General features: G+C 37.0%; 1 protein-coding gene across 1 annotated transcript in view; it reads left to right on the forward strand.

The window, feature by feature from the left end:
* LOC311296724 (NACHT, LRR and PYD domains-containing protein 3-like) overlaps nucleotides 1-15,769 on the forward strand; it is a 40,437-nt gene extending 24,668 nt beyond the window's left edge. The window contains exons 7-11 of the mRNA XM_084418602.1: nucleotides 2,732-2,902; nucleotides 7,595-7,772; nucleotides 8,154-8,452; nucleotides 9,101-9,267; nucleotides 15,693-15,769. Coding sequence (XP_084274728.1) covers nucleotides 2,732-2,902; nucleotides 7,595-7,772; nucleotides 8,154-8,204 — 400 coding nt within the window. The 3' untranslated portion in view covers nucleotides 8,205-8,452; nucleotides 9,101-9,267; nucleotides 15,693-15,769. The remainder of the gene's footprint in view (nucleotides 1-2,731; nucleotides 2,903-7,594; nucleotides 7,773-8,153; nucleotides 8,453-9,100; nucleotides 9,268-15,692) is intronic.
* The last annotated feature ends 3,924 nt before the right edge of the window (nucleotides 15,770-19,693 follow it).

Below are 19,693 nucleotides of genomic sequence, written 5' to 3' on the forward strand. Positions count from 1 at the left end.
GTTCGCTCGCCATGTCCAAACCACAGACAGAACATCCACGGCAGGGACAGATCAGGACTCAATAGGCAACGATCTCAAGAAAACAAGAGAAACAAAACAAAAAACAAAAAATTTCGTCATAGATAAAATAACTACTTCAACAAATATACATATTATGAATCGTTAAACATTATTAACAGTTATCATGAAAATATAGATTCAATTACCGTTGTTAGATGCATGTCTGTCACATTACATTTCAAATGATAACTTTCCATATTTTAAAACCACTCAGTATACACATATTATTGCAAAAATGGTGCTCACCAAGAAAAAAGTAAGTGAAAGAGAAAAATAAAAGAAGGTTTTCTTTTGGTTTGGCATCAATCTAGATGGTTTCAGTCTTTTCCCGTTCGTCTCAATCTCTTCGTCTGTCAAGCCGACAACCGACTATTACATTTAAATTGTGACTTCTAAGGGTATTTTCACTAAAATAATCTATTTTTAGATTATTTCGAATCTCTAGTTATGAACACAATGCACTGTCTAGCGTCAATCTGCGTCATCTTTTTCTTCGTCACACTCTCTGCTGCTCTCGTTTCTTCGCGCTATAAAACAAACTCACTTCCCGGAGCCAGGACTAACCTCCAACCTCATCTGATCTAAACTTTCTTTGGCCAATTTCTTTTTCTAGATATACTTTTGTAATATTAAATAAATTAACTTATCTGCATTCTTTTGTTATTAATACTAAATAGATATTAATAAAAATAAAATGATTATAATTACTATTGATCAAGTCAGTGACCTGGGTTACATAAACCTCCTACTCCCTCTTACCTGATGGGACAGAGAAGTACATCACTGCTTTTCCGACTCAGTGAGACTATTGGATAACTGGGAAAGTGTGCCCTTCCCATTGAAAAAGGAATGCTGCGGAACCCAAATCCTTCCCGAAAGAGCCATGTAGAGATAACATATGGACTAACCCCGTGGGGTTATTTGCATATGGAATTACTGAGGTGACACCAATCTCCTAAGAGATGGGTTCTTCCAAGGGAAAGACACAGGCTTCCGTTTAGGAGCAACTGTGGAAAAAAGCAACATATGGGATCCCCGCAGGGTCACTCAAATGGCACCCAGCCTAGACCCGGTTTCAAGGTTAAGCTCGAGGATTCAGCGGGATATAGGCCTTTTGCCAGATGCTCCGCCACCTCCGGCTGCCAAGGGTGACAGAGGACTCAATAGGTTTTTCACTCTTGAGACATGAGCGCAGCGGAAGGCGCAGCAATCCGACAAGCCTCTCGGTGCTTATACCCGTTTGAGGTGAGAAAACAGGAGGATATCGGCTATACATGTAGGCTATAGAATCTAGCGAACGTGTTGGCTGTCACCCCGCCCGCACCTCTACAAATATCTGTTAGCAAGGTGCCACGTGCCAGCGCCCAAGAGGATGCAACACTTCTTGCTGAGCGAGCTCGCAACCTGAGCCAGCAAGGCATGCCTTGTGCTTCATAAGCCAAGGCGATGGCATCCACTATCCAGTGGGCCATCCTCTGTTTGGAGACAGCCTTTCCCTTCTGCTGGCCTCCGTAACAGACAAAGAGCTGGTCTGAGGTCCTGAAGCTTTGAGTTCTGTCTATGTACCATCGCAGAGTGCAGACGGGACAGAGCAAAACCAGGGCTGGGTCTACCTCCTCTGGGGGCAGTTCTTGCAGGTTCACCACCTGGTTCCTGAAGGGAGTGGTAGGAACCTTGGGCACATAGCCAGGCCAGGGACTCAGTTCTACATGGGCGTCACCCGGCCCGAACTCTAGGCTCGATTGGTCGACCAAAAATGCAGGTCCCCTACCCTCTTGATGGAGGCCAATGCAACCAGCACCTAATGACTAGGTCATGCTTCCCAACCGACGGGGGGTCATGATATGCGGAAATAGCAGCAGCACAAACTTTGAGGGTGGAGGGAGACAGCCTTCGCTCCAACCCGTGCTGCAGGAAGGAAAGACCGAAAGAAAGTTCTTCCTTGAGAACTGTCTCCTTTAGAAAACACTGCTTGCAGATTAGAGACAGGAACAAATGAACCCCTCGTCTCTGAAGCGAAAAGCTGAAGAATGCGTTGCACCTGCTCTTCATATGCGCGTGCTGCGATGCAGCGCAGCTGATGCAAATATCGCATGCCAATGTGCATTGACTCGTTTTAGTTACACTCGAAGTAGATTGGCCTCTCTAGTGAGATTCCTATTTGTCAGTCATCCGACGTAACGTTGAGAGTGACCGACTGAAAGGGAACTCTCTAAAACTCTCAGACCAGCCTGACCAAGCTGGGACACCAATTATGATAATCAAACCATGTTTAGGCTGGTTTAGCAGGTTCAGTTGCTTCTGGTAGTTTAATTAATACTCCTTTACTTGCCTCTCTTTTTTTGTACTGGGTCTAAAATCTAAATCACTTTTACAATAAGTTGATTTTCTTTTATCCTTCACCACAACAAACTGATTACCAGTGATTAACAAACATAGCAGATGAAGATTTGGCTCTTTTATTATTAAACTTCCTATTTAAATGTGGATTTTTGAAGCACGTGTTACAAGCTTTTTGAATTTCAATTTTTTTTGATTGTTTTTTTTTATGATCAATTAGAAATATTTAATAGAATTATGACTTGTATATCAAGGTTAGTCAGTTTATTTTTTGTACATGTTAAACTAATCTGAACTGAGAGAGTGAAGAGTGTGTCATTGTTCTCTACAGGTTGATTGATTGTGGCGTCACAGATGAAGATGTTGCTGCTCTGGCTTCAGCTCTGAGATCAAACCCCTCACACCTGAGAGATCTGGATCTGTCTGGGAATAAAATAGGAAATTCAGCCACGCAGCTCTCTGCTGTACTGGAGGATCCTCACTGTAAACTAGAGATACTGTGGTAAGATAATATTTGACTCTCACATGAAAAGTAAATTTTAAATGTTCAGCCTCTTTCTGTTGCAGTGAGCTGATTGAGCTGTAAATGAGTGAACACATGAGCTGATCCTCAGTAACATGAAACTGCAGGACTGAGAGTCACACTGAAATACACACTTTCACACACAATCAACATTTCAGTTTCTTGACTTTAAAGAAAAACACAGAATTTCAGTGTATTGAAGGGTTTGAAGAGGAACAACTATCCAGCTCAGTCACATAAAGACAGATTTTAGTGACCATAGTTTCTTACAGACTACTGAGGGAAAGAGCGATGTTGAATGTTTATTTTTCTGATCTTCATTGATTCATTGATTTTTAATGAAGGGGAAGATTGTCTGTCTAACCCAGATTGGACCGTCTGGAAAAGCTTTCAGAGATGTAGTGCTCACATAACACAAAATGAAAATGATCAAGTAGGATCAAATAACTAGTTAGTTCTTTTTGCTTTCTTCTCTCCTTGCACTGAATATTTTTAAAATATCATCCATTAATTTAAAGGGGGTGAAAGGTTCCGCAAAAAGAGCATAATAATATGATTTTTTTTAAACAGATGTACTATGATTCCGGTTCGCATGGATATGAAAAAAAGTGCTAAAAAAAAATCTGTATTATGAATTTTTAAGGCCAGACAGGTAGTTTGTTGAGGTCAATTTGTAGAGAAAGACTACACGCCTGCGCACATATTTATTCAAATGCTCATACCTATAGACTAAACACGTAATATGCATGTGCACGCCGTCAGCTTTTTCACATATTCACGTTTTTGAAGTTTGCGCGGGGATGATAGCCTGCACTTTGGAACCTATTTCAAGGGTTGCATTCTCAAGCCGCCAGGCATTATTGTCGTGCGAATGAGCAGGTCAGAGCGCATTAAGGGTTTTCTGTTAGAACGGGTGTCGTGTAAGCGGCCCCTAAGTTAAATAACTTTACAACGGAAGTGAATCAATCAAAACTAACTTTAGCTGGAACTTTATTCTTTTTCAACTTTATTAAATTTCAAGACTAAAATCATCTTGTGTAAACACGCTAAATCTCAGCACAATGACTCTGATGACTGACGAATCGTGAAGATGAAGTTAATTTCATTTATTTTCATCACATCACATAACCTGCTGCTCCTGTTTTTGACACACCAAAGATTTACTGAAGGTTCAGTTGCTTCTAGTAGTTTGATTAAAACTCATCTACGTGCCTCTGTCTGTGTAAGAGTCTATTTTCATCTTATTTTTTTACTTGTTTTGAAATCCCATGAACTCATTGTGTTCTCATAGATGTCACAGCATTAATTTGTCACAGTGTCTGGTTTGTGTTCCCTGGGTCACCACTAGATGTCCTCCTTCCCCACGGTGTCTGTCACATTATGAACTGCATTCCCCACAATCCTTGTCTGTACCAATCACTGGTCATTGCACTCAGCTGTTCCCCGTCATCATTGTTCCCAGCTGTTCCCTGTTTCATTGTTAGTTCTGTGTGTGTATATATACCCTGGTTGTTTCAGTGTTTGTCATGGAGTCCTTGTAATTATCACACCACTTCCGAGTTCTGTTCTTGCCCGTTTGTCTTGTGCCTGTTTATGTTGGATTGCTACTTTGGTTTTGATCCCTGCCTGGACTGGATTTGAGTAACGGATTCCCTTAATAAATATACATACTGCACTTGGATCTTCTCTCTATTTCCTACCTGTGGATCGTGACATAATTTAGATGGGTGTAACTGTGAAATACGGTGTATGACTGGAGGCTAATACCACCATTTTTTTTACCATCTTCACGATGCATCGTTGAAGAAATCAACTAGCTATTCACAACAGTTTCCTGAAACCATATTGTCGCAAAGTGGCCGTTCAACCGCATTGGTTTATTATGTCACGCACGTGGTGGAGTAATAACTTCTTTTAATGAAACAGTTTGAGATCAAATCAACACTAGATGTTTTGAAATAAATTACAGACATGGCATCTGAGGACTATTTCTCATTATTCTCAGTTATTTTGCTTTATTTCCAGATTCAATCATAGGCTCGTTCTTACATAGTCGAGCACGTTCGCACATGTGCAGTCTTCAAAAATGGTGTTTTAAATATCTTGACAAATTAAAAGACGCAACTGATATTTGCATGTATTATTCGAATTAAAGTCACGGGTTGTACTGAATGTCAGCTTGCTTATTTTGCTCAAGATAACCATTTATTAAGTCCACATGTCATGCAAACAAGAAACTATCCTTCTAACCACAGGTCGAGAGCTGTCGTTCCAACCACACAAGTTTGCGATGCTGTTTGCGATTGTTTGTTGGAACGATGGTTTCGGGAAACACAAACTCGTTGAACTGTGCTGATAACGACAGAACTTGCGTTCGTAGTTGTCTAACGATGCTTTTGGGAAACGCATCTAGAATGAGATCATCAGCTCGTGAGAGCTCCATTGGATGCATCCCGATTGACGGTCCCTACGAAGTGTTCACTGCTCCCTAGTCCCTGAGCACAGGGGCTGCATTCCAGTCCAAAATTGTCATGCCCTTCACTCGCTAACTTCCCTCCGTCTCGTTCACTCGGATGTACGTCATTGCTTACGATGCATGAGTGCCCACTACTGGCGGAAACTGCAATGGGCTGAATTGGAACGTCCTAAGCCCTTGATCACTTGGAATCAGCTATAGAGTTGATTTATTATTTACATTTTTTTCCCTTTAAGAATTAGTTTAATGCAGCATCCAAATGTATATAGGTGTGTGTGGGTTGTTTTAAAATTTTAAATATATATAATTAATATATCATAGAGTTGTTTGTTATAGTGGTGATTAGACGAGATTTGTGGTGACGTCACAATCGTACTGCATCATGGGACATATAGGTGCCTGAAGTGTACATATGAAGTAGACTCGCTCCCTCGGTCAAAATCAAGCGTGCCGCACAAGCCCTGAAAAGTGAAGCCAAAACGTCTCGATCGCCCCCCGGTGACTGGTCCTAGTATAGGTCATAAGCCCCGCCTCCCCGTGTTATTCAACGGGACGTGAGACCAACTAAACAATTAAATTACACTTCAAATATCTTTTTTCTTTCATTTGCTGTTGTTTTTATCACGCTGATGTAAGTTCAAGTGTCTGTTTCAAAAATATTTTTTTTAGTTAGTTACTTGATGCTATAAAAACGGTGGTGTAACGTCATGACTGACAGCTGTGATTGACAGGTTCTCTGAGCGAAGTAGTCACTGAAGCACCAACGGACATTTTTTTCGGGATCTTCGGAGGACTGATGAGATTGTATTTACTTTATTTTAACAAGCCTCTTGTCGTACTGCAATACATTTTTTAAAAAGTGCACTCAGGGAGAGTGCATTCTGCGAGAGTGAGGGCGGAGGATTGATTTCGCGGCTTTACTTCCTGCTCACTACTGCGCAGGTCTGGTCCCGAGAACGCTACTGCGCAGACTCAAGTCCCAAGATGTCAGCGCCATATCGGGACACTGGCAGCTTCAGTTTTCACCAATGGAAGAGAGCGAAGGGGCGTCGTCCATCTTTTTTTACAGTCTATGGTCAAAATCGAGGGAACAAGGGTCTGTCCATATAAACTTACCTCGTCCACTTCACGACGTACTTCAAAATGGCGGCAGGGATTCCCCCGAGTGGAAGTGCTTAGGGAATTTCGCAAGTGCTTGTCTAAAAGTGGACTGGAACGCAGCAAGGATATCTTTTGAAGCTCACTTCACTTAACAAAATAGCCTACGTTCATTCAGAACACCCTGCAACGTCATCAAACACAGACGAAACTCAAGCTCACGCATTTTATAGAAGTTTAAAGTTTGATGCCATAATAAACTTCTGTAAATATATATATATAATATAAATTAGAGGACTGGAATTGGAATTGGGAATGGGAACCCCTGGATTAATCTGACTCCATTAAAGTTGTTGTTAATATGTAACATCTTATTGTTTGAAGGTAAAAGTCTTACTGATGTTTAGATAATATTAATATGTAAATAGTCAGAATAAACACACGGGTTGGCAGAAGCATCAGAGTTTAAGCCTTTTTCCTCCACCAGCAGTTTCCTTTTCTTCAAATATCCTGAGCAAAGCGTTATTTAAGGAAAAATAAAGTAGAATACGAACACCAAAGACCATAAAACTGAAGGTAAATGGATGATGTTTCAGAGGAAAATAAGCTCATTAACATGATCTCAATGCATGTGTAGGCTGTATCTATATATAAGAATATATAGTTCTTACATTAAGACTTTGAATATCTCTATTGAGTCACATTTCTATTGAGTTTATAAGCTTCCAGATGAGACCAAATATGACACAATTATGTGTTTGATCACAAGAGTTAATCAGTTATATGTAATGGGGAACACGTGGGTGCAAATGTCCTCCTGTAGGTGTGTGTATTAGAAGTAAGTGACTGTTTCTCCAGTCAGAACCGTTTTTATATCACTATGAAACAATATCTCACATTCATCTGTGTGTCTGTTCAGTCCTGAAAAACCATTTCAAACAGTATTATTGAGCATCAACATGCATAAATCTCATTCCATCAGCTGCAGTATGTGGCAATGCTTGTCATTATATCTGATCTCCTGCTCTGAGACCAGAGTGAATTACAAACTACAGACACTTCAACTACAATTCACATTGTGTCATTGTTTTCAACAGGTTGTGCGATTGTGGCGTCACAGATGAAGGTTGTGCTGCTCTGGCTTCAGCTCTGAGATCAAACCCTGAACACCTGAGAGATCTGGATCTGTCTGAGAATAAAATAGGAAGATCTGAAGTGCAGAAACTTTTTGATCTAAAGAATGATCCACATTATAAACTGGAGAAACTAAACTATGTGGGTATATTTTTTATTTAAAGCTTTTAAATTGGCCCAAGTTCAGTAACAGGTCTCATATGTTTGTAACCGGAGAATATAAGATAATAATTCAGCTCCACTTCAGTCTTCGTACTATTAGTTTAATTCTGTGATGTGACTGATTTATGAATATTATATATAAATATTATATATTATATATTACACAGTGTCTCTGTGCAAGTGATTAAGAGAGAGTTGTTTAGCCTATCATTTACTGTTATTAATCTATTAGCAGCTTTTCATTAATATCTCTGACTGTAATATAAATATATTAATATATCTTGCTGTTTTTCCTGAAATGATCTCATGATGTGACAGCAGTAATGTCTCATTCTCACATGTGACTGTGTTTTATTGTAGGACTTTCCGTTATTAGAGGTCAGCAGTTTCCTCAGGATCAGCTCATGGTGAATAAAGACCCGCTACAGAGATTGAAGACACAGAGACACACAACGATCACACTGACAATTGTGACTTTGTAATGTAATTATTTTCTTGTGTCATTCTCTTGATGAAAGCATTTTTTAAGGAAAGAAATGCCTTTTTTGCCTTACCAGCAGAGGGCGATAAAAGCTGAAAATTATTAGGGCCTGAATATGGATGGTGTGATGGAATTGCTCCATTTATGTATAATTTTTTTCTAGTACATTTTTAAAGGGGTCATATAGTGCCATTTTTGTACAAGCTAATATGATTCTTTAGGGTCTAAATTAAAAGTTTGTAATATACTTTCATTAAAAATTCTCATTAGTATTGTAAGAAAACATTCATTTTACTTGGTCAAAAACAGCTCTGTTTTCAGCACGCCGTTTAAGTGCATGTGTCTTTAAATGATAATGAGCTTTGTTCACCCCGCCCCTCTGTTCTGTGCGTACACCGTTTGTAACACAATAACCATAACGTGTTGTTCAGCGGTTCGGATTTAGGAACATCAAAATGACTGCTGTGTTCCTTATTACACCCAAGAACAGAACACCACAATCGCTTAAACGCCATTCTGCTCATAGACAGTGCTCCAGCGTATCAACAATGACCGCGCGGACTATGATTGACAGCTCGCTCACGAGTGAGGGCGGGTCTGTGTTGAAGCGCTGCTGTCAATCAACAATCGTGGGAGGGGCGTTGATTTTGTGACGTCACAAAATCGAACGGCTTGATTTGAGAGAGGGGAAAACATATAAGATTTAAAAAAAAAACACTGGATGGATTTTTATCATTTTATGATGGTTGTGTACAGGCACTGCCAACACACATTTCAGTACAATCAACTTGTAAAAGTGCATGTACCATTATATGACCCCTTTAAGTGATGCGATAAAGATGGATGCTTAAAAAAGCACAAAACCTGTATTATTCCCATTACAGAGTACACACTGTTTGGTGTAACTGTAATTTCTGTAAAATCATATTCCTCTTCACCTACCGTCCTATGCAAAACAATCTGTACAATATTGTAAGTATGGTGGGATTTGCTGTCATATAGTGTATCATAACCACTTCAAGTACATTTAGTGAATTTAAGTGTATTTCTTTACAGTTAATTTAAAATATACTTTCATATGTCTTAAACTACAGTTATAATATATTTGAAGCTTAATTTTAATGTACTTCAGGAACATTTAAATAGCATTTCAGCTCTTTAAAAATGTATTAGCATTACACTAATAGTTTATTATAAAGCTGTTTTATTCAGTATTCAAAATGGTATATTAAAAGTGCAAAAATAATTAAATATAAATGTTAAGACATACACAGACTTACATTTTTTGTAGAACATTTCAGTTATACCTGTATTACTGAAAAGTACACTATGAATATTACATCACTAAATAAATAAGCAACACAATGCAATTTTCTGAAAAAATAAAAGTTACAGAAAAATAATGTGCAGAAGTGAATAATGCATTATGTACAAACTTAGGCCTACAAATGGCTGAACCAAAGAAACAGAAGAGTTTGAATGTCACATCTTCATCTTCAAGTGGACGATCACTTCTTTGAGTACGACTCATTTTCTGCAACTGAGGGCTTGTGGTTCAGACACTGTAGTATTTGAAGACTGCTTTATCACAGGATCTGTGAAAGGGAAGAAGAATTTATATAAAATTAACCAATGATTAACATTTTTGTATCCATGTTTGGATAATTTGCATAGAAATGCATTAGAATTCCGTTGACTTCTCAGTTTACCTTTAAAAGCTTTGGCTATATCCTCATCAAGTTGGACATGATCAAGTGTCTATTTGTATCCTCTTGTCTGTCGTCACTATACAGCACTCTATGAGTTACACTGAACATGAGATTAGAAGAAGCCCAACACAACTTCAAGTTCAATCAAAAAGTCACTGATATAGTTATTTGCAGCAATAAAGCAACCTGTGAGTATTAGAGGGTATGTTGTATATTGATAATTGTGGTTTATTTAAACCTAGGGTATTTCCCATGAACGTGTCTATTGTGGTCATGCTAACATGCACTCTCTTCGCCTCTGTTGCAAAGATTTAAGGAAATTAGAAGTTGTGAAAAATATTGTATGCCAGGACAACTAAGACAAGTTCACTTGCAGCTTCACTAAAAAAACAATTAAATAAACAGATTTTTACATGAATGACTCAAAGGCAGCACAAAAGACACCTGAAATGGACACGTTGCTAACATTTTCCTAATTTTCAATCACCTTCGGGGACGTGCACAGGGGGGTTGCTCAGGTTGCCCGGGCAACTGCCCATATGCCCTTCTCGACTCACGTTGCCCTTTCAAAAAAAAAAAAACGCAAAGCCTCATTCACTTCCATTCGGGCACCGAAAGTGAAAGTCAGTAGGAGAAGGGCAAACTCTGTTTACGTGGCTGCAGCGCTGCACACGACCGGTGTAGCAGTCGATTCTGCCCTTTACGCAATCATACTATAGTACAAATCATGCGTAGTTGCCCAGTTACCATACGCACCATCAGAACTGAATACGAGCAAGAAGCACAACTGAATGTACGGGAAGCCAAAAGGTTAAAAAAGGATTGTATTTTTTCCGAAATTTAAGCGTTTTTTTTAATTTATTATTATTAGAAGCAAGTTTTTCCCCATCTGTCAATTCAATCCAGACTATTTCTTTTCAAATAATAAAAAAAAATAAAAATAATAATAATAAAACATTTTCAGGTCAGAGCAACTGCCCCTCAAAATTCCTGTGCACGTCCCTGATCACCTTTCAATAGGCTTGATTAAAAAAATCTCTATAACAGAGGAGATATGAGATTAAACCAGGGGTGTAACCGTGTAACGATATTCGAACCGAACCGAAAAACCGCGATACACCACCCACGATACGAATCGCGATACTCTCATGGCGTACCGAACACGCCCGCCCCGCCCCGCCCCGCCCTGCCCCGCCCCACCCCGCCCCGCCCCCTGCTGTCCCGGCTCATTCGACCTCATGTCTTATGTGTACACAACGAATACAGCGTTGTTGCCTAACCACCATTAACCACATTTAATCGCAATAAGCTCAGTGTTTTGTTACTTTCGATAATAAGCAAGGTGTAATCTTTCAAATTCTGTCTATTTGATCACGAAATTCAAACATTAAATGTCGTTTTGTCGCTCTTTGATGTGGCGTGACAGCACCGTAGGCTAGGCTCCTCATTTCAAGCGGCAGCGCGCAGCGAGAGTAAACGCGATTCTTTTCCTCAGTTACAGAATAAACATGAATGGACACCTGAAGGTATGTTGAAAAGATACAGTATACTTACTGAAAGGCATCATAACTCGTGTAATCGCTCAGTCAGTGTTTCAACAGCGGAAATACGTCAATAAAACGCTTAGTTTTTCACATAGCTTTATTTAACAGTTACCTCAGGCAAGTCATTCAGTGTCCACAGCTTGTTGGTTTGCTAAGGAAATGAACTCTTTCACTAAATAAATGCACTATATTAGCCTATATATTATATTTTACTTAACCTGTTGATGACATCTTGATTATTTAATGTATGTTTAAAATATCTGTCATGAAAATGACAGCAACTGTGTAAATGATTATATTTCAATAATAAATTTGAGTAAAGACATATGTTAATGTAAAAACTGCCTTATGTGCAGTTTACATGTTTTCATACAATTTGTTACTTGAGTGTTGATTATTATTATATCTAAAAATAAATAGCAACTGAATTTAGGCTAAAAGTCTAGGCTCTGTTGTTAAGCTTTAAAGGGGCATTTCACCCATTTGAACATTGTTTTTTATTTAAAGTGGGTCATATATGTAGTCGAAATGTAAAAGAAATTTTGAATTTGGTGCCTTTGTGACCGAGAAAAGACAAAAAATAACTTCAGGACGCATTTGTATGAAAGACAACAACTCCCACAATGCACCACATTGCACAGCTCCGCAAGCCACTCCCACTAATCCAGAAAGCGCATATTATCTGCCTATAAGAGAAATCACTCTTCCGTCTACAAGTCTAGCTACTACCAGAGCTTGAAATTCATTTCACATTCACACAAAATGTCTAGTTAGTTGGCGAACTCATTAGTGCATTACTCCTCGTTTGTATTTCTTTCGAAAAGGTGAATTATTGCATGGTACCTGGATGTTCAGTCAGAACATATGCGGTGCGAAACTAGGATAGTTCACAACACAAACGTCCATGTCCTCGTCTGATTCAGAGATTTCGTCCAGGAGAAATTGTCATCATTGAAATTCTTTGCCACAGACGGACTCTATCTCTGTGTTCGTAGCGGTTCGTAGTTGCATAGTGAGATCACCGGCGCCACCAGTCCGCCCTAACCCGAGCCAGTCCGGTCAGTCTTCTGCCTCGGCTGCTCTTCGCTATAATGCGGCTTGTAAAGGTAGCCACAAACACCTGATTCAAGCATCAGACTTCCGAAATCCTCTTCCTCTAGTCTATATCATATTGAGCACTCTCCTCCGCTATTGTCATAACTTTACATCTGTCTCCACAGCGCCTGTTAGCTTAGCTTCAAACAAGATGGAGGATATTGCTTTCAGTTTCAGAGAGTAAAGTCCCACCCACTGATCTGTAATAGGTCTGTAGCGTGAGTGGGTCCCGCCCCCTGGGAAAGATGAGGAACTAGTGCTTGTAGTCTCAACAGAAATCCCCCCCTCTTACACTTCCTCCTACAATGACGCAAAATGACGATTTTTGCGTCATTGTAGGAGGAAGTGTAAGAGGTAAATAACGGATTTCTCCCGTCTCAGGGGAAAATGAGAGAGTGTTGCACGACCATTCAATATGACTGGGTTTCTAACAATGCAAAGCTTAATGCAAATGGGTGAAGTGTCCCTTTAATGTTATAGTAATGTGCAAGTAAGGGCTCCTGTCAGTTTTGTGTATCATTACACCACTATAAACCATACTACTCTCTTCTTCGATATTAGAAAGTAATCAAAAAGGCAATAAGGTTGTCAAGCTTGAACAAATATAAACACCAATCAACACACTACCATAATTGGCTGGTCAGCTCAAACAAAGTAACTTTATGTTCATAACGTTTTTTTCTAACTTTTCAAAGATTACATCATAACAATGAAGCCAAATTGTTCAGGAAATCAGAAATAAATACACAGCTTCATTTTGCAAATAAAAAAAATGTTAATGTAATGTTGTACGTTATAATGACTAATTCTGTTTTTTGCAGATGTATTGGAAAAGCAGTCATTTGTATAGTTGTTTTCAGACAGACAAATGTCTCCACATAGATTTTAAACAGATTTATCAAAGACTTTAGACGTTATAGTGCTGAAGTTGCTACAAATCAGTGTCAGCATCATGTTACAGCGGTTCAGTATTCCACGTGCAAGTCATATTAGCAAATGCATAGCAGACCTATCCACCTAGGAAAAAAACTAAACAGTGAGCTATTTCTTTATGCAAACAGCAACTAAAACTTACCAGTAACTTCTGAGGGCAGTATCTTCATCTCTTCGAGTCTGCTTCGACTTCGACTTGAAAAGCTTGACTCTGATTGGTCAAATTGAATGTAGCTGAACTGAAAAAGACGTGCTGTTACACTTTGTCCAAAATAGACTGGCACAGACAAGTAACTTTTTGTAATACAAATCTTACCTAGAATCACAATATAATGAGGTTCCAAATGTCACACGACATGCAAACTTGAAGCTGGGTAAAATGAAAAACAATCCAATGTTTTCTATTAAATAGCATGGTTTCCTCCTAGTCCTCTAAAGAGACATGATCGCTCTATATATTTTTAACAGTTTAAATTTAGACTTCTTAATCTAATCACATTCAAGTAATATATACACACACACGCACAGCATATCTGATAAACGGAAGCTCTGAGTGAGATGCAGGCGAGCTCATTATCATAAGAACCAATCACAACCATTCACCGGCTCTGGTATGGAGTAAATTATGTGCCATACCCTCTGGGCTTCTTCGGTCAAAAATGACCGAAACCTTGTACGTTTTGAATTTTTTTTTTTTTTTTTGCTTCATCGGAATTGGATGACACTTGGTGACTTTTGTTGTATTAGCTATGTGAACACACAAAAAAATCATGGACATGATTCGGATATGTTAAAGGTTCGTAAAAAAAAGTCACACTTAGCTTCCTCGCGGTCAAAAATGACCGCCATAGGAAATGAATGGGAAATACGAAAACTTGGAGAAACTTTTGGTGGTACAAACTACAAATCAGCCACTGTGCAGAAAAAAAGTGCACAGCAATGAAGGGGTGACACTCTAAAACATCAAGAGTGCAAATAAGACACCATTTTTTGAAAAATATAAATTAGAATACATTTGGACATTGTCCTGCCGAGAAACTGCTGATAAAAGACAAAATATATAATTTTTGTACAGTCTTTGACGCCCCCTCATGGGCAATTGTTTCTCCATGAAGAATATCTTGTCATAAAAGCAATAGATTATGTTAATTTTGGGCTCATTTTAATTGTAATAATATGCTGTAAAAAATGAAGTGTCATTTTCAATGATCTGTGAATGTTTCATGAGCTGTATGATGTTTTTGACACATTGCAGTACATTATTTTATAGATTATGAAAAAAAGAAATTCTATTTATCAGCAAATAACTCAGCAATACTTAAGATTTTGCATATCTTCCTTATTTGTCATGGAATAACTCAGGAAGGAAATAAGGAATAGAAATAAGGAAATAAATATTTTTTAGTGAAGTCCCCCTACATGTTAGCTGCATCTGGATAATTATAATTTTTTTGGATAAAAGAATTTCTCCAAAATAATAAAATGATAAATACATAAATATTTAAAATATATTGCAGTGTTTATAAAGTACATATATTTTAAACACACTAAAAGCTTAATTTCTTATTTCTTACACAAAGTACTGATAAAATGTATTTGAAGTGCAACATAAGCATGTTTTCTTTAAATACACTAAAACTTCACTAAAAGTATAATTGTGTTAAGCATATTTCTTAAAAATTGTAACTAAGCAGCATATATATTTATTACCAATGTGCTTATAGTGCACTTTTTAGAAATATGTTAAAAGAATGCTTGTTTTTAGCATATTTCTTAAAAGTTTAATTAAGCATATTTTTATTACCAATGTACTTATAGTAGGCCTACACTTTTTAGAAATATGTTGAAAGTATGCTTGTTTTTAAATATATTTAAAAAAAAGAAACTAAAGTACAATTATTTTAAAGTGTGTTAAAAAATTGTATTGGAAAAATAGTTAAAAAGCATGATGCTAATATACTTTTATGTAAAGATAGTCAATTTTTTTATAGTATATTTGCAATTTACTATTGAAAAAGGTAATATATTTCAAATACAATAAAGTATACTTTTTTTTCCACTAGGGGCGGTTTCCACATTTTTCAGGCCTTTATTCACATATAAATATGTCCCGTGCTGGAAAAATGAATGCAATGAGCAAATTTTCAAAAATTAGTTATTGTTATTTTCTATTAAAAAAACGTAAAAATTAAGTATGAGTTGTTGGAATCAGACAACAACAAAAAAGAAAAGAAAAAAAAGAATGAGCTGTGCTTGTTTTAAGTCGATAGAGTCAGCAAAGTCAATTTTTCTGAAGGTTCCAAACCAAAATCACCTAGCAACCATATATTAAAATCCCTGGTAATACCGTAATAACACCAAATTTGGCACACATCAAGTCAAAACCCATAAGAAAATTATATTTTCAACCCTTTTTTTTCCCCATAATACCAAAATTGTTTGATTAATATTGATGAAACAGATCTATATAATAGAATAATATATAGAGCCTATATAATAAGACCTACTGTACCACACGGATCTAATATAAAGTTACACATCAGATTTTTCTCCCCAAAAGTTAACTAAACGTTCACTAAAGACATAACATAATGTGTGCATGCATGAATACTCGCTGAGACAGATATTTTGAAATACTGTAATTCTGTGTATACAGAATTCTGTGGGGATATTTTGGGGATATTTAATTTGATTTTATCAATCAATAAATTCCACTAGAAACAAACCTTGTTGTATTATTTTAATTTAATACTGTGAAGCTGCTTTGATACAATCTGTATTGTGAAAAGCGCTATACAAATATACTTGACTTGACTTGACTTGTATACAGTATGTATATCGGGATCACGTGATGTCTTTGACGTCTTTGTGCGCAAGCTTCGGATCTGCAGTTAGCACGAGTAAGATCGCTTTGTTTACATTAGTATGAGTCTGAAAATCACATTTCATTGGTTCGAAATCATACCATCGAGAATTCGCTATGAATATTCACAAAGTTGGATTGCTGTGCTTTACAAAACTTGTGCTGAGGAATTATTTTTTTATTTTATTTTATTTTTTACCAAATACACGTCCTGAACAGTGAGTGAAGCCAAAACGATTAGATCGCCCCCATGGTTGGTCCCACTCACAACCGGCGCAACGTCATTGAATGTCTCTGAATAGATTCACGCCCACTTTTAGGGGAAAACAAACCGCCATACAGTATCGGATCGATCCATTTTGCTTGCCGTGTAAATTCCTATAAACAACACCGCCATTAAAATAAAGTATGATCTGCTCTTCACAGCACAGACAGGCTAAACATTATTGAACAATATTATCTCAATAATAATGTAGCCTATTGCATGACATCTCAAGCTTGATTAGAAAGCAGGACACTAGCAACCTTAAACATACTAAGCTATGTAAGCTTCCCACAACTCCAATATTTTACAACTTATCACGACCATGGTGTTATTTTCTGCTGGGCTGTCATAGTGTGTGTCCGTTATCAACTAGCCCAGGCTGTCATCATCCATATCTTTTTATGGAAATATCATGAATTAACAGTTACACTGCAAAAAATGCTTTTCTTACTTAGTAGGCTATTTTTGTCTTGTTTCCAGTCCAAATATCAAAAAAATTCTTAAATCAAGATGCATTTACTGAAGTGAAATGCCATAAGATATTGTGTCTTGTTTTCTGGGGAAATAGATCAAAATAAAGTGAGTTTTTGCTTAAAACAAGCAAAATTATCTGTCCATGGGGTAAGAAAAATAATCTTGTTTCTGTTTGAATTAAGATTATTTTTCTCACCCCATGGACAGATAATTTTGCTTGTTTTAAGCAAAAACTCACTTAACTTTGATTAATTCCTACGGAAAACAAGACATAATATCTTATATAATTTTACTTATCAAGTAAATGCATCTTGATTTAAGATTTTTTTAATATTTGGACTGGAAACCAGACAAAAATAGGCTACTAAGTAAGAAAAGCATTTTTTGCAGTGTACGGATGATGCTATCGAAAGCTAAATCAGGTTAGTTGTATGGCTGGACAGAAAAGTGCACTCAGTACTCTAAATAAAGACATAATATATTCATTTAAAGATGTTTACTTTAAAAAACGAAGTAAAATCATTCACTGGTTTACCTGGTGACTCGATGAGGAGGTACATGTAAATGTCCGGGTAAGACACCTCTGGCCACTGGGTGGGGATGTTACACCAATTTGACGCTGGGAGAATGAAGGGAAGGGACATGTTTTTAAATTGACCAAACTGAGTTTGTGGATGTATCTTTCACGCTATGAAAATGCGTTTAAAATGCTTGAACTTCTTTTACACACAAGCTCAAACAAGACCAAAACAATGGATTTTTACTGCCAAATTTGCCAATGCTTTAACACTGTATGTCAGAAAACATAACACCATATTTTCACATAATGAATGGCAGCTATATTGCATATTTTTGTTATCTTGCAGTAATGTCGTTTTGCAAATAAAGTCTTTATTGCAGCAATTCTGTCTCTGTCTTCATTTTTTCATTAAATTAACCGTACATTCTATAAAGCACTCTTGAGATGGGTCTTTTTTTATTGAATTTCTGCAGCAAAAGACCTAAACCCATCAAACAAAAATGTAGATGTAAATGAGACTTCAAAAGAAACTGCAGTGCTAAACACAATCTATGATCAATACAATATACTGTCTGTTGTTGTATAAGAGCATACCTGACACATATAAAATAATGCAGTTTCTGTAATTCCATCTGATGTTAGTGTTTTTATGACATTGTGCTATGATTGATTAAATCTTCCTGTTGGACGAGAACACATGTTAGTGTTTTGAAAAATTATTTGATTTTGAGACATGTTTGCAGTGTTTTGGTAGACATAGTGTATTGTGTTAGTGTATTATTGTATTTTGAAAATTAGTGTTGAAGTTTAGTTTACAATGTGTGATTTTGAGCATGAAATTAACCGTTTTGCCAATTGTGTGTTGTAGGTGTGTTGGTGCGTTAAGAGTTTTGGAAATTTGTTAAAAGTATTGAAAAAAATGTGTCATAGCGATTGTAAAAAACTGAACGCAATAAGGCATAATATTATATATTTTAAATTACAAGCATGTCATTTGTGTACTAATTCACATGATTTATGTCATAATTCATTCTTAAAACAACATCATACAATACAATAACATTCAATGTAATAAAATGAGTGAACCAACACTTATATAAAAATGAAATTGATTAAATGATACAAAACAATACAAAATGAATTCAACTGAATTATGAGATGTAATAGATTAAATGTTTATTAACACAAAACTACAAGCAAAATGCACATAATTTTTGGACATTTATAGAGCTTTTTAAAATACACAACAATACAAAGCAGCTTTAAACATACATACTGTAGTGTGTCTTTAATTTCCTAAATACTTTTGTGATAGTCCTCTGGCTATACAGTGTGAAGATAAAAAAATGATAATGTTGAGTTAGCGGAGTTAAAATATTTAATGAACTGGTTAAAGATTTTGAGAGAACGTTTTTTTTTAGGTCCATCCTGGATTAACTTATGAGACACAAATAGATGTAGTGTCTTTTTCTGTATGTAAAGTCAAATCTTTAGTTTGAATTAATTCATGTATGTACAGTCAATTCTTTGTGGAACCATAAGGCCTAGATCATGATGCAGTCAGTTGAGATGTGCCGAGGCATGGTGGGGTCGTGACCTGGTGGACGAGGAGGCTGGACTGGCTGAGGAACTCTGCAAAATACATACAGAAATATAATATTTAGAAAGATCACTGCAGTTTTGAGTTGTGAAGAAGAAAGTGAAGACGATAGAATGATCATAGTGTGTTTGAGCAGCAGAAGACAGCATAGACACTGTGAACATAAGGCCTATTAATGGGACAAATTTAGATCTGATGCATCTAAACAAAGAGCCATTTCAATATGTATAGAGTAGCCTATACGGTGGCAAGAATAAGTTTGTGAATCCTTTGACAATATCTGGATTTCTGGAAGTCACACTTATAAACAAACAGTATCTGATTGATCTACTAACACACAAACTAGGGATGCACGATATTGCATTTTGGCCGATATTCGATATGCCGATATTTTCAAACTAATTTTGTCCGATGCC

This window comes from Rutilus rutilus, assembly GCF_951802725.1.
Source record: "Rutilus rutilus genome assembly, chromosome: 9".
Classification (NCBI taxonomy): domain Eukaryota; kingdom Metazoa; phylum Chordata; class Actinopteri; order Cypriniformes; family Leuciscidae; genus Rutilus; species Rutilus rutilus.